Source organism: Electrophorus electricus, chromosome 13, assembly GCF_041902795.1.
Source record: "Electrophorus electricus isolate QZ-2024a chromosome 13, ASM4190279v1, whole genome shotgun sequence".
NCBI lineage: Eukaryota > Metazoa > Chordata > Actinopteri > Gymnotiformes > Gymnotidae > Electrophorus > Electrophorus electricus.
This window is the reverse complement of record NC_137509.1, coordinates 16,596,066-16,608,902: the sequence shown is the minus strand read 5'-3', so window position 1 is coordinate 16,608,902 and position 12,837 is coordinate 16,596,066. Positions and strand designations below refer to the sequence as shown.

Below are 12,837 nucleotides of genomic sequence, written 5' to 3'. Positions count from 1 at the left end.
GGAGTGTCCTGCTAGTTTTTAAAAAAGAGAAGCCGCTTTTGTTGAATGCCTGATACAACAAAACTGTTTCACAATTCAATAACTTCTCAAATTGGTTTATATCGTTAAAACTAACCGTGTCACTGTCGGATAATCCTACATCCCACTGCATCTGGCTAGCAACATTTTCAGTGTGTTGGGGTGTTTCCTGAGCATTCAAAAGCTGTGCAAGGCATAAGGCAAAGCATAGATTGTTGTTTGTGCTGTAAAAAAATATATCGATGTCCCATCTTCTTTCAGAAAGCATCTGATCTGAAGAGGTGCACTATTTTACTCCTAACACTGCCTTGGGGTGGGTACACTATCTGAATCACCAGTGACACATTATCACTTGCCAGGATCTCAAGATTGCTCTGCAAAGCTTTCTCGAACGTATTTAGAAAAGAGTCTAGTTCCACAGCTCCGCTATCCCTCACCTCAAGTTGTGATGAAACGTTCAGATTAGGACCTTGAACTAGAAAAATTACAGCATCTCTCGGACCAGCTATTTCATTAACGGCATCCATCATGCCATTCATAACCTCTAGAATGTAATTGTAAAATTCTGCAAAACTGTTAATGTTACCCAGTGAGGCAAAATTAACTCCCCTCTCTTATTCTAATGTCAGGATCTATCCCATACCCTGTTTGTTCCAGTTCCATACAGATTTCATCATTATCTGAATGATTATCAGGAGGGTGGCCATTCATGACAAGAGCCTCTCATTTAATGCAATCAAGTACTGATTCAGTTCATAGAAGGTATCACAGAAGGTATTTTGACTAACCTGTGTGTTTTCAGGACTCTGCAGTACATATTTATTTTGACTAACAGATTCTGATGTTAAAGCTAGACTTTCATTCAACTGATTTATGGCATGTACTACATATTGGTTCAAAAAATCTTGTTGGCATAGGCTATTTTGTAAATTTAATAAACTTTAATTCAGTTCATAGAATGTCACTTGGACAAATTTGTACATTTTCACTGAACTTCCCTGTGCTATCAGATTTTTTTGAAGCATTACCTAGTGGGTCATTATTCGGACATTTCTGAGCCATAGTATGTTGGTGTATATTCAGTATGCAGGTGTAACAGTAATAAACCTTCTGATGTACACAGATTTAGAAATCTCAACATGTCATACAATGCAGAACCAAACCCACCCCTAGGACAGGCATAGAGATCAGTTTAGCAAACGCTTGATCCAGAAGTTATTTAACATTGACTATGAGTCAACATACGTTGGCACAGCATTGGGTGCGATGCTGCTTCTCCCACTTCTGGTTGTAGTGTTTCTTCCTGGTACGACATGTCACTGCTGACTAAACACATTTGAGAACAGCATTAGGAGTGGTAACAAATATGGATTATTTTCAGTAATTAGCTAGAATTCTTTATTAGACCACTCACATGATGGGGGAGGCACTCTTAAATCAGTCTCCCAGTCGATCAAACTCAACTCCTTATCCCCGTCGTCCGAGCCATCTTAGAAAAAAAAAAATCAACAGCTTTTCCATTCATGTTCGCCAACACCCCCGGAACACTGTAGCTCTCTCTCGTTAATGTAGTCATTTTTGTCAGAATGACAAATGGAGGGTTGGGTTATGATGGGGGCCTTATATCAATTTTGATGGCAGGTGTAGCCTAGCCATTGACAGCGGTCAATCAATCAAAATCAAGCAATTAATAATTTTGTCACATAATGTATACTATTACTCTCTCTGATGCTTGCGGATTTATAAATGGGGTTTTTATTCACAGGTGACATTAATAATGCGGTGACAAGGATCTGGTGAAGTTGTGCCGGAAAAGCCGGGAGTTGTAGTTACGAACTGGGGGTGACAGTGTGTCATTATATAATTAATATCATACCATATAATATTAATCTGTGATGATAAAACACAGACGACAAGCCAACCTCTGCCTAAAATCCAGCACACACTGCAAAACTCAAATGATTTACAAACTCGTTACCATGCATGGCAATATAACACATGGGCTTTATTGTCATGAGTACTGGATTATTTCACACACCAAAACCCTCCCACTAAACTTTAAAATGTTGGCTTCAGACAAAAACAAACAAACAAACAAACAATCAAACAAACTTGTGTTTAACCCTATTAAAGATGAACTGTTAATATACACAAGTAGTCAACAGCGGTCTCCGCTATGTGACTGGAGTGAAGACGGAATATTCATTCATAATGTAAACTCATTAAAACCACTAGAGGGCAATCAAAACCCATTTATTGTTTTTCTGCCAACTGAAAACTCTGGAGAAGTCTTTTTGACGGAATTTTTTTTTCTTCAGATCCATTTCCTCCTGTCACAGTATCATATTGCTTGTAGAAGCTAACTAGTAGTCAGGTACTTGAGGACAGCACAGTGCAATGAGCAAAACAATGCTGTCATTTTTCATTAAATTATTTGTTTAGAAAATGTTATTGCTCTATGGTTATAACCCAAGCGGCACATAATACTGAAACTAAGGTTTTGTTTGTCAGTAAGTACTATAGACAGTGACGGAGAAAAAAAAAAAGCAATATCTCAGATAAGTAAATGAAAGAAATGATAAACCAGTGTTTTAAGGCTGCGTTATGTACAGCCTAGCATAAATAAATACGCAAGAATGCAGAGCACAAATAGGTCGGCCTATCATTCTGTATCACATAGCTACCCATAATAAAACCGTGGCAACTTACTTTTCAATTGGTTGTCGCTGCTTCCAATAGGCTTCCCGTTAATCTCATAGAAGTTCACCCTTTTCCGTGCCCCCTTGTTGATTACTCTTCCTTGAGAACTGCAATGTAAGTGGGTGTGCTAAACTGCTATAGGCTGAACAGGTAGAGATATGCAAATAAGCGACACCAGAAATTTCTCATTTCAGAAAAACACATTTCAAAACGGGGTCGTTTTTGCATCTTAGATTCTATACATGGACCGTATGGCCCATAGAAAAGGCCATTTTGAACATTTTAAAATATTTACATTTTACTTCAAAGGTTGTCAGTAAAGCAAACTAAAGTTATCGATGATGGCGCCCCTTAAAATATTTGCTATGCCTGTCATTTATCATCCCTCCATCCCATCCTACCCGTGCGATCTATCATTTGCTTTTCTATTTTTTTCTGGTGTCTCCTTAACTTTAAAAAAATTAAAACATTTGCTAATTAGAACACTGAAATAGTTAAGCATTTTAACATTTAAAAAAATATAACAATAAAAGGAAAATATTATTTATTTCACACTGATTGTATAGGTACTGGGGGTGAAGTATTGAACACGTCACCAATCTAGGTAAATATATTTCTAAAGGTGCTATTGACATGACATTCTCACCAGATGTCGGTAACAACCCATCCAATCCACACATGCAAAGAAATCAAAACATACATGTCCATAAATTAAGTTATGTATAATAATAAGAAATGACACAGGGAAAAGGTATTGAAGACATGAAGAAAGAGAGGTGCAAAAAGCCATGTAAAGTCATGACACCAGCTGCAATCTATCAGTAATTAGAAAGCAATCCTGCCACTTAGTGGAAGAATTTCTAAACTACTGAAGGTTCCAGTGAGCACTGTTGGGGCCATAATCTGGAAGTGGAAAGAACATAATTTCACCATAAATCAGCCTTGACCAGGTGCTCCCCATGATTTCAGACAGAGGAGTGAAAGGAATTATCAGAAGAGTTGTCTAAGAGCCAAGGACCACCTCAGGAGAGCTACAGAAAGACCTGGAATCAGTAGGTACAATTGTTTCAAAGAAAACAATGTGATGCAGTCAACCTCCATAGCCTGTATGCACGCTCACCACGCAAGACTCCACTGCTGAAGAAAAAGCATGCTGAAGCACATTTAAAGTTTGCTCAACTATATATATATATATATATATATATATATATATATATATAATTTTTATTTACTTTTTTTTTTTGCACTTCTAGGTATCAGCATTCATCCCTGTATTCTACTGTATTCTAGTTCATTGGTATGTTTAATTCTAACCTACTGTACTTGGATATATTCTATGAGTAAATCACAAAGCACTTTTGTAAGTCGCTCTGGATAAGAGCGTGTGCTAAATGCCGTAAATGTAAATATTTAGACGAGCCTGTGAAATACTGGGAGAATATAGTCTAGTCAGATGATACCAAAACTGAACACACCATGTTTGGAGGTCAAAAGGCACTGTACCAAAAACACCATACCAACAGTGAAGTTTGGAGGTGGGAACATCATGGTGTGGGGCTGTTTTTCAGCATATGGCACAGGCACATTTCATATAATTGAAGGAAGGATGAATGGACAAATGTACTGAGACATTCTTGATAAAAATCTGCTGCCATCTATCAGGATGATGAATTGAAATGAGGGTGGACATTTCAGCAAGACAATGATCCCAAACACACAGCCAAGGAAAATCTCAATTGGTTTCAGAGAAAGAAAATAAACCTGCTAGAATGGCCCTGCCAATCACCTGACCTGAAACCAATTGAAAATCTATGGAAGGAACTAAAGAGCAGAGTTCATAGAAGGAGTCCACGGAACCTTCAGGATTTGAAGTGTGTGGAAGAATGGGCCAAAATCACACCTGAGCAATGCATGCAACTAGTTTCTCCATACAAAGGCTTTTGTACGAAGTATTACATTTCAGTAAGTGTGTTCAATACTTTTTCCCTGTGTCATTTCTCATTATTACACATAATTTATGGAAATCTATTTGCATGTGTGGATTGGATGGGTTGTTACTGACATCTGGTGAGAAGTTCATGTCAATAGCACCTTTAGAAATATATTTACTTAGACAATTGGTGACGTGTTCAATACTTATTTCATCTGCTGTATATCTGTATTGTGATGTTCCTTGATAAAGTAACAACAGTAATAATGTTGCAAGTGTTACCACTTGGTAAAACTCTAGCAACCACTTCAGATCCCATACCAACCACTTTCGAACACCCTAGTTACTTGTTTCTAACACCCACTCAAGTGGTTGACTTGTGATCCCATAGCAATCACTTGGCAAAACCCTAGCAACCACTTTAGATCCCATAGCAACCACTTGCTAACACCCTAACAACCACTTGTGACCCGATAGCAACCACTTGGCAACACCCTAGCAACCCCCTTGGATCCCATAACAATGACTTGGTAACACCCTAGCAACCCCCTTGGATCCCATAACAATGACTTGGTAACACCCTAGCAACCACTTAAAACTCCATAGCAACCACTTCAGATCCCATAGTAACCACTTGGTAACACCCTAGGATGGGCTTTCTCTCACCCTGGAGCCATCGACAAGACCCAGAACTCCTCTGGCTCCATGATGCTGAGCAACAGTACCATAAATGGCCTAGCTGATAACTTACCATGCTGGCCTAGCTTCTGACCCTTCCCCCCTCTTCTTAGGTGTCATAAAACCCACAGATTGGAATGTGGGAAGCTCTTACTGGCCTGGTTATACTTTCAGGAATTATGACGATAAATTCCATCAGACCCAAACCCTTATCAGGACAACCAACTTTCCTCATCCCACAGAGATATTTTCTCATATATATGTCTCTTTCCCACAGATTCACAAAGTAACAACTTGCCTTTTAACCTACAATGTCAAATGGTAATCAGCCATGTAATGTATGGCTATTTTAATATAATCTCCAAATTGTGATGTTTGCTCCTATTAATTGATGTCAATTGTTTCATTATTTTGTTCCTTATTAATTTGCGTTATTCACCCAGATCACTTAAATCCGTATGCTGCTTACCTCATGCTTGTAAACAAATTGATAATCATTCCTAGTTGTGTTTACTAAAACTCTTATATGAACCAATTATACAATAAAGTCTCTAGAAAATAGGAAAGTAATTAAGTTAATTATTAAGTGCTCCACCAATCCTAGGGTTTGTTTTACAAACTTTAATTCTAAGACTTAGTAGGCAAAAATTGGTAGTAAATGTATGATTTTCTTTGTTTAAGTGATTTGTGGTTGATCCTATGCATCTCTACATTCCTGTTTGTCCTACAGGAATTCTATTCTCCCACCTGAAAAGTTCAACCCCATTCTTCCCCCACACGCACAATTTTTGTGAGCGAAAATCAAGATTCACATTTACTTTTGAAGTCAATAGCTTCTTGCTATTCAGATAGAAAGACTCTAATCTCATGCTGTTTTATTATATTTAATTATTTCTTCTTTATTAGTTTAGTAATTTCCTAATTTCTTTTTAATTTCTGTTAATTAAGAAGTTCCATTGTGCTGCCAACAATGAATCAAAAACTCCTACTTCAGAAAGACCTGCCCCCAAAGGCCTAGGACTTTCTAACTGTAGATCCAATTCCTCGGTCCAAGACTCCTGGTCATTTGCCTATCATTGGCCTTAATTGCTTGGGCACGGTCAAACCAGAAACACAGGAAATCTTGATGGTTTGATGGAAGATATACACTCTCTCTCAGTGCCATCCAGATGTCAATGGAAAATGGACACTCTGTCTTGGTGTCATCCTGGTGGTTTGAAGGAATTCTGAAGATTCTGGACAATCTGTCTGTTTCCTCCAGATGGCTTTATATGGTCGAGCCAGCGAATCGTAAGCATTAGGCATTTCACTTTTTACTTTACAAGTGGGTATCAATAGTAACTTTATTGTAAATACATCAAATTACATCATTTAACTTATTCCTCTCATCTGACACAGTATCCTCAAATCTATAATTAGTTCTCCTTTTGGCTGTTTCACGATGGTCTCGCCTTTTTCTCCCGTATCTTCTGATATACTTTTAGTCATGCTCTTTCCCCGAAGAAACTAACTGGATTAACAAGTTTCCTTTGTTGGTTTTGTTTGGTTGATAAATTGCTTGGCTAGTCATTCCCTCAAGTTGCTTTTCATTTCTTTTTATCCACAACAAATAATTTGTGTTAATTTTGGCTTGGTTGCGTCATTGCGTTTGTTATTATAGTGATTGTCTGAAATCGATACCTCTGGTCAGTAGAATCTTAGTCAATGATTGTTGTGCATGTTTTTCCATTGTCAGTCTTTTAGGTTTTAAAAACATTTATTTGCTATAAAAACATTTACATGAACAACAACAATGTAGCACTGATACAAAGACAGAGGAGTCAGGTCTCATGGCTCCAATAAGCACAACATACACACCCCCCGGAAGCAAAACTAACTAACTGAAGTTAGTGAAGGTGGACATTACTAGACACAAACATAAGAAGACATCACAAACAAAGCACAAATAACTAATAAATCGACCATGTTAAACACTATATGATGTGTGGAGGAGCACAGTAAGATGGGAGTCCTAGATGTTCTCCCCCACTGGTCAGTGATGGACACCACACAATAAAGAACAGCTTAGTAGAAGCCACAGGGTATGAATACATTTACCTGACACTTTTATCCAAAGCAACTCACAATCTTTACTGAGTACAAACTGAGGGTTAAGGGTCTTACTCAGGGGCCCAAAAATGGCAACCTTCTGATTACAAATCAAGTAGCTTACCCACTGAGCTACCAATTCCAAATATATACCCATGAATATAGTGGCATACAGTTTATGAATTAATGTGATTACATGTCAATTTTACTTTTTTTCATAATAAAAAATCTCAAGAATCTCACTACATGATGCGGCCAAGTTCATCCTTTTGTTTGTGATCTACATCAATACAGCTTGTGTTCAGTACAGCATGTATGTCTTTGTGTGTGTGCATGTGCGAGTGTGTGTGTGTGTATTCCCACATGTAAGGGTGAGTGCTATGCATATTCATTTTCTTCTATGTTGGCAACCAATCCAATGCTGTTGACAGTGGTTGTAGATCTTCTGGCATTTTTCTCATTTAACATAAATTTTCCTATCATGGGTATGGGCGCCCTTTTAAAGAACAGGAAGGCAACCAGCCCTGCCACGGCAATTATCATCAGGACAACCGCTACAGCAGTGCCTGCATGGCCATGAGGGGCCTCAACCATGTGGGGCACTGTGGAGCAGAGTTGAAGCTTATGAGGAGGATATCAATGATCAATGATCAGGAAAAAAAACTGTTCTTAATGGAACTCTCTTAACAAACCAGATTTGATAAGGTCATGGATTCTCTACTTTTGTTAAGGTTTTTCACCTGCATCATTCATTTTTGCTAATGTTTTTAAAGGATGAGTAACACTTTCTGTACTTACTGGGATCTGGCTGCTTCTCTGTTGATGGTATAACTAAAAAGATGTAGGCATGTACAATGAGATCAAAGACCATAATAGCCAAGATCAAAGGTAATCAGTTTAGTATGCTTAGACAACATCACGCTTAAAATTATTGTCATAAAGTACAGACTATGTGCAACAGCTTCAGAATAGTGAATCCTTCTTTGTGTATGTGTGTGTGTCTGTGTGACTGACCTTTGGCAGTTTTGCAGATAAAGGACTTGAAGTTACTACATGGTGAAGTAAACCACAAGCCACTGTCTGATTTTACATCAACACAGTCACCATGGCTACCTGGCATCCGTGGTCCCCAGCTAGTGTAGTCTACCACTGCATTACCAATCCACATCCAGTTGCCTGGTACACACACACACACACACACACACACACACACACACACACACACACACAGCTAAATGTACAACAATTTATATGTTTGGAAACCACATGCACTGGCTAAGGACCAGGCTGGTGAAGTTTATAATGGGTCTGCAGACCTTCATAGCTGCGGTGCATGCCAATCCAGAAAGAAGGGGACTCATCCTGGAGGATCTCAATATTCTTGTGGATGAACTGGGATTCTAACCCATCTTCTACACTTACCAGTGATGCACCTGTGACCAGACAAACACCATTAACATATTAACATTTACAGGGACAAAGTAATATGATTTTATTTGATGTCAACATTACATTTACAGCATTAAGCAGGCACTCTTGTCCAGAGTGTTATCTTTTATGTTGTTGCATTTATGTAGTTAACCACATGTTGCTTGGACCAATAATGGAAAGAATAACTGTCTATCAATGCATTACACCTTACTGGCAAGTTAACTAATGTTTTTCAGCAGTGATTAAAATGCATAATATACAGTGTAAACAGACACATTTCAAATTCATTTCTAATGTTAGGATAGAAATTTAAATTACACTGTTAGGAAAATCTCAAAGTCATCAATGCAGTATTTTAGCAAGAAGAGAGTCATGCATACTAAAGTGTTCCCAAAATATTCCAGCTTGGTTGTTTGCAGCCAAATCAAATCAGTGACGCATAGTCCTGAATTGTGGAGAATGCTGTGGTTTACTGTGTCAAAGGCTGCAAAAATGTCCAGAGGAATCAAGACAGAATGGCAGCATGAAGCTTCTCCATCACTGCTATAAGGGCTGCTTCTGTTGAGTGTGCCCATTTGTAGCCAGACTGATTAGTATCATGGAGCTGGTTCTGGGTGAGAAAAAGAGATAATTAATTGTAAAGTACTACTCATTCAAGGGCTTTTGAGTGGAAAGAGAGAAGTGATACAGATTTGTGATTGGTTATATTGGAGCTGTCGAGTGTGGCCTCCTCAAGGATTGGGACCACCCTGACGGTTTTGAACGCAGTTGGTACATGTCCAGAGGATAAGGAGTAACTGATGATAAGAGAGATAAAAAGAAGCTGATCTCTTGAGATTGTCTGAACAGACTGGGTGGAATGGAATCCAGCAGACACGTAGTCGAACTGAAGTCAGGAGTTGGAGATTTTTGTCTGAGTAGAGAGGAAGTCAGAGAGTTGGCTGTAGGGGAATGGAAGAGTGGGAACAAAGGAAAAGGAATGGCAGATTGCTATATCTTCTCCTCAAAGAAGGTGATGAACTCCTCAGGAGTAAGAGATGAGAGAGGAGGGAGGGTTAAGGACAGAAGAAAAATACTCAAGAACTTGTGTGGATCAGAGCTGACGATTTAAATTTTCCTCTGTAGTAGAATGACTTTGAAAATGTTACTTCCAGTGAAAACTTGGAAACGGGAGACTGATAAGAGCTGAGATCTGAAACCATGTGAGAGTTTCTCCACTGCTTCTCTGCAGTCCTTTTTTTTTTCTCCTGTTGCAGTGGAGTGTTTCTGTTAGCCAGAGTAGGGAAGATCTTGTAGGTGTAGACAAAAGAGGGCATAGAAGATTAATCAATGAGGAGAGTACATAAAGGAAAGTATTAGTAACTGTATCCAGAGAGAGAGAGAGAGAGAGAGAGAGAAAGAAGAGTGATGGTGAGGAAGGGTGAACGAAATAGTAGAAGTAAGGGAAGAGGGAGTAATGGAGCAAAGATTGTGACAGAAGGAGGAAGAACAAGATGGGGAGGTATGGATAGACAGAGAAGGGAGGGAGAGAGAGAAGTCTGATGTCTAATGTCCGATGTTGTGGTGGTCCAGGTGAAAATCAGGTTCAGAACATTCCCTGCTCTGACAGTCAGAGGAAACTGGTTGAGAACAAGTTCAAATGACATCAAGAGATTGTGTGAATGAAAAGGCAGAGGACAGGACAGCTGGAGTCACTGAGTTCTCAGGTGTGATCGAGATCTCTGTTAGGGCCAGGAAGTGGAGGGATGCTAGGGCTGAGATGATGTCAGCCTTTTGGACAGCAGATTGGCAATTCCAGAGTCTGTCATTGTGCTAAATGTAGGGAGTAAATGAGGTTCCTGAGATTGCAGCATCTACGTTGATGATACTATCTAGGAGACCTGTGGGACAGGAATTGCAAGACACATTTCAGTTTGGAAAGATTTGTAATTTGTGGAAGTATGCGATGATGGTTTGAGAAAGTATGAAAAAAAGTGATGAGTTTGAGATGTCCAGTCTCAGTGTAGATGAGGAACTAGAAGAAAAGCACAACAAAAACCTTCTACAGGTGTTGCTAATGAATCATCCTAATTTAATAGTTCAGTGAGTGGTGTGTTTACCCCCCAATCACACCTAGGGCCAAGGCAAAACTACACCTGCAGCAAGTAAATACAGCTACCAACCAAAGGATAATCCGAGAGAAAAAACATAGCACACTGTGTGTGTGCACCATACTGTGTCACATTTGTTATTCAGTGGATAATAGCGATGAGCCTACCCATTCTAATGCATTCTACTGTAGCGTGGGCCCAGTTCTCCTTCTTGTAGGCCAAGAAAGCATAGCAGTGTCCTCGGAATGGGATCCAGGTCTTGTGTTGCTTTGGTTCAGGGCAGTTTCCAGAGAGCTGAGGAGGCTCAGTGGGGGCAACAACTGTATACAAAGAACAAAATAAAAGAAGCTTGTTCTGGTACATACACTCGTGTTAGCAAGTGAATGGATGGTTCTTGGCTACTCTTAACATTCTGAACTTTTGCTGTAGTAATAAATTCCTTAAATAGAAATGTCTTTTGACTCTACATCCATGCTGAAGCCATGTTATTTTATTTATATATTTCATAGCAATACTTAAAACACTGAAACATGAGAAAAAAAATGTTGGAAGCATAAAAACCCATAAACGTTGTCTTAACATATTATGGAATATAGAGACAGAATGTCTTGCAAGAAAAATATTGCCCTTTTTCAGTGAGAGGGCTTGATTATAATCCTAAATTTTGTATAAAAAAAACCCCTTTCCACTATAGTGAGCAGAGAGCTACCTAAGGAACGCTTGCAGAAGGAGTAGTAGGTGTTGCTGCAGTTTGCCGTTTTCCAGTATCCATCCGTGTCGATGTACACGCAGGCCTGGTTCTGACTCGGCTCTCCCTTTCCCCAGTTAACATAGCTCAGCATCCAGTTGTCTACCCAGCGGTACTGCCCCCCTGTCTGCAAACAACAGCACATACTCAGTTAGATATTTTGTGTGTGTGTGTGTGTGTGTGTGTGTGTGTGTGTGTGTGTGTGTGTGTGTGTGTGTGTGTGTGTGTGTGTGCGCCAGATAGTGGTGGTGTTACTTTTATGGGAATTTACTCCCTGAAAAGTTATCCCAAAAGGCCCAATACACCCATCCATACAGTAGAAAAATATTCAACATGACCTTTTATACATTCATATTCATTATGTGCCTTGTTCCCACCCTTACTCCTGCTTTGAAACCGGTTTTTGGTGGCAAAATTTACAAACATCACAACTACTGGCCTATTATACAGTACCAACTGATATTTTCAAATATGAATGATTGTTGAAAGAAAGTGTGGAGAAATTTGAAAAGATGAGTGGGAATTTATCTAATGACAAGGCAAATGTGGAAATCTCATGTACAATATTTTGCTCAGAACTTGACATGTATAATTAAGTTGCCTGATTAATGATAAAGTACCTACTTCATGGAAGAGATAACTTATCACACAATACTACAAATAATAAGATTTCAACCTTTACCTACTGCTATTGAAAATGTAGATTGTAAATGTTTTAAATTATAAATCTTGTTATTCTAGTCTATGGCATGTGCAGATTTGCAGTGCATGGACTATGCAATTCTTGGCTACTCCATTTCACCCTTCATGGGAATATTTGGTATATTTGTGTGAAGAAGAGTGAGATTTATTAGGGGCAAATCCAGAATCATGGTCCTTAGGGTAGTTCAAGGTCAATTCACCAATACGAAGAGCATGAGGAAACATAATAAGTACAAGGTCTAGGGTACATGAAGAAATAATAAATACAAACAGCAGCTAGAATAAAACACATGGAGCCTTGAATAAACAAAGGCTAGAATTAACATACAGGCTAGGATAAATAAACACAACTTTACATACATATACATACAGTGGTTGGAATGGGATAAACAATAAACCTACTTGCATACAATGAACAGCAGAGCCACAGGGAACCAGACAGGATTTAAATA

General features: G+C 38.8%; 1 protein-coding gene and 2 long non-coding RNA genes across 7 annotated transcripts in view; 1 reads left to right on the top strand and 2 right to left on the bottom strand.

The window, feature by feature from the left end:
* Positions 1-2,765, bottom strand: part of LOC145643526 (uncharacterized) — a 60,353-nt gene extending 57,588 nt beyond the window's left edge. The window contains exons 1-3 of the long non-coding RNA XR_014115969.1: positions 2,728-2,765; positions 1,433-1,507; positions 1,264-1,344 (exon numbers count right to left, since the gene is read on the bottom strand). This is a non-coding gene — a long non-coding RNA (uncharacterized LOC145643526). The remainder of the gene's footprint in view (positions 1-1,263; positions 1,345-1,432; positions 1,508-2,727) is intronic.
* The window catches only part of LOC113579401 (uncharacterized), an 82,109-nt gene that overhangs the window by 66,600 nt on the left and 2,672 nt on the right, over positions 1-12,837 (top strand). The gene's annotated exons all lie outside the window — the stretch shown is intronic.
* mrc1a (mannose receptor, C type 1a) overlaps positions 6,689-12,837 on the bottom strand; it is a 37,748-nt gene continuing 31,599 nt past the window's right edge. For 2 of the 4 annotated variants that reach the window (XM_027032242.3, XM_081695028.1), the window contains 6 exons: positions 11,645-11,810; positions 11,103-11,255; positions 8,731-8,847; positions 8,429-8,590; positions 8,213-8,245; positions 6,691-8,016 (listed from right to left, as the gene is read on the bottom strand). In XM_027032242.3, the coding sequence (XP_026888043.2) occupies positions 7,793-8,016; positions 8,213-8,245; positions 8,429-8,590; positions 8,731-8,847; positions 11,103-11,255; positions 11,645-11,810 (855 nt within the window). In that variant the 3' untranslated portion in view covers positions 6,691-7,792. Of the gene's footprint in view, positions 8,017-8,212; positions 8,246-8,428; positions 8,591-8,730; positions 8,848-9,225; positions 9,456-11,102; positions 11,256-11,644; positions 11,811-12,837 lie in introns of those variants that run through there. The other 2 variants (XM_027032243.3, XR_014115966.1) reach the window with 2 other exon arrangements.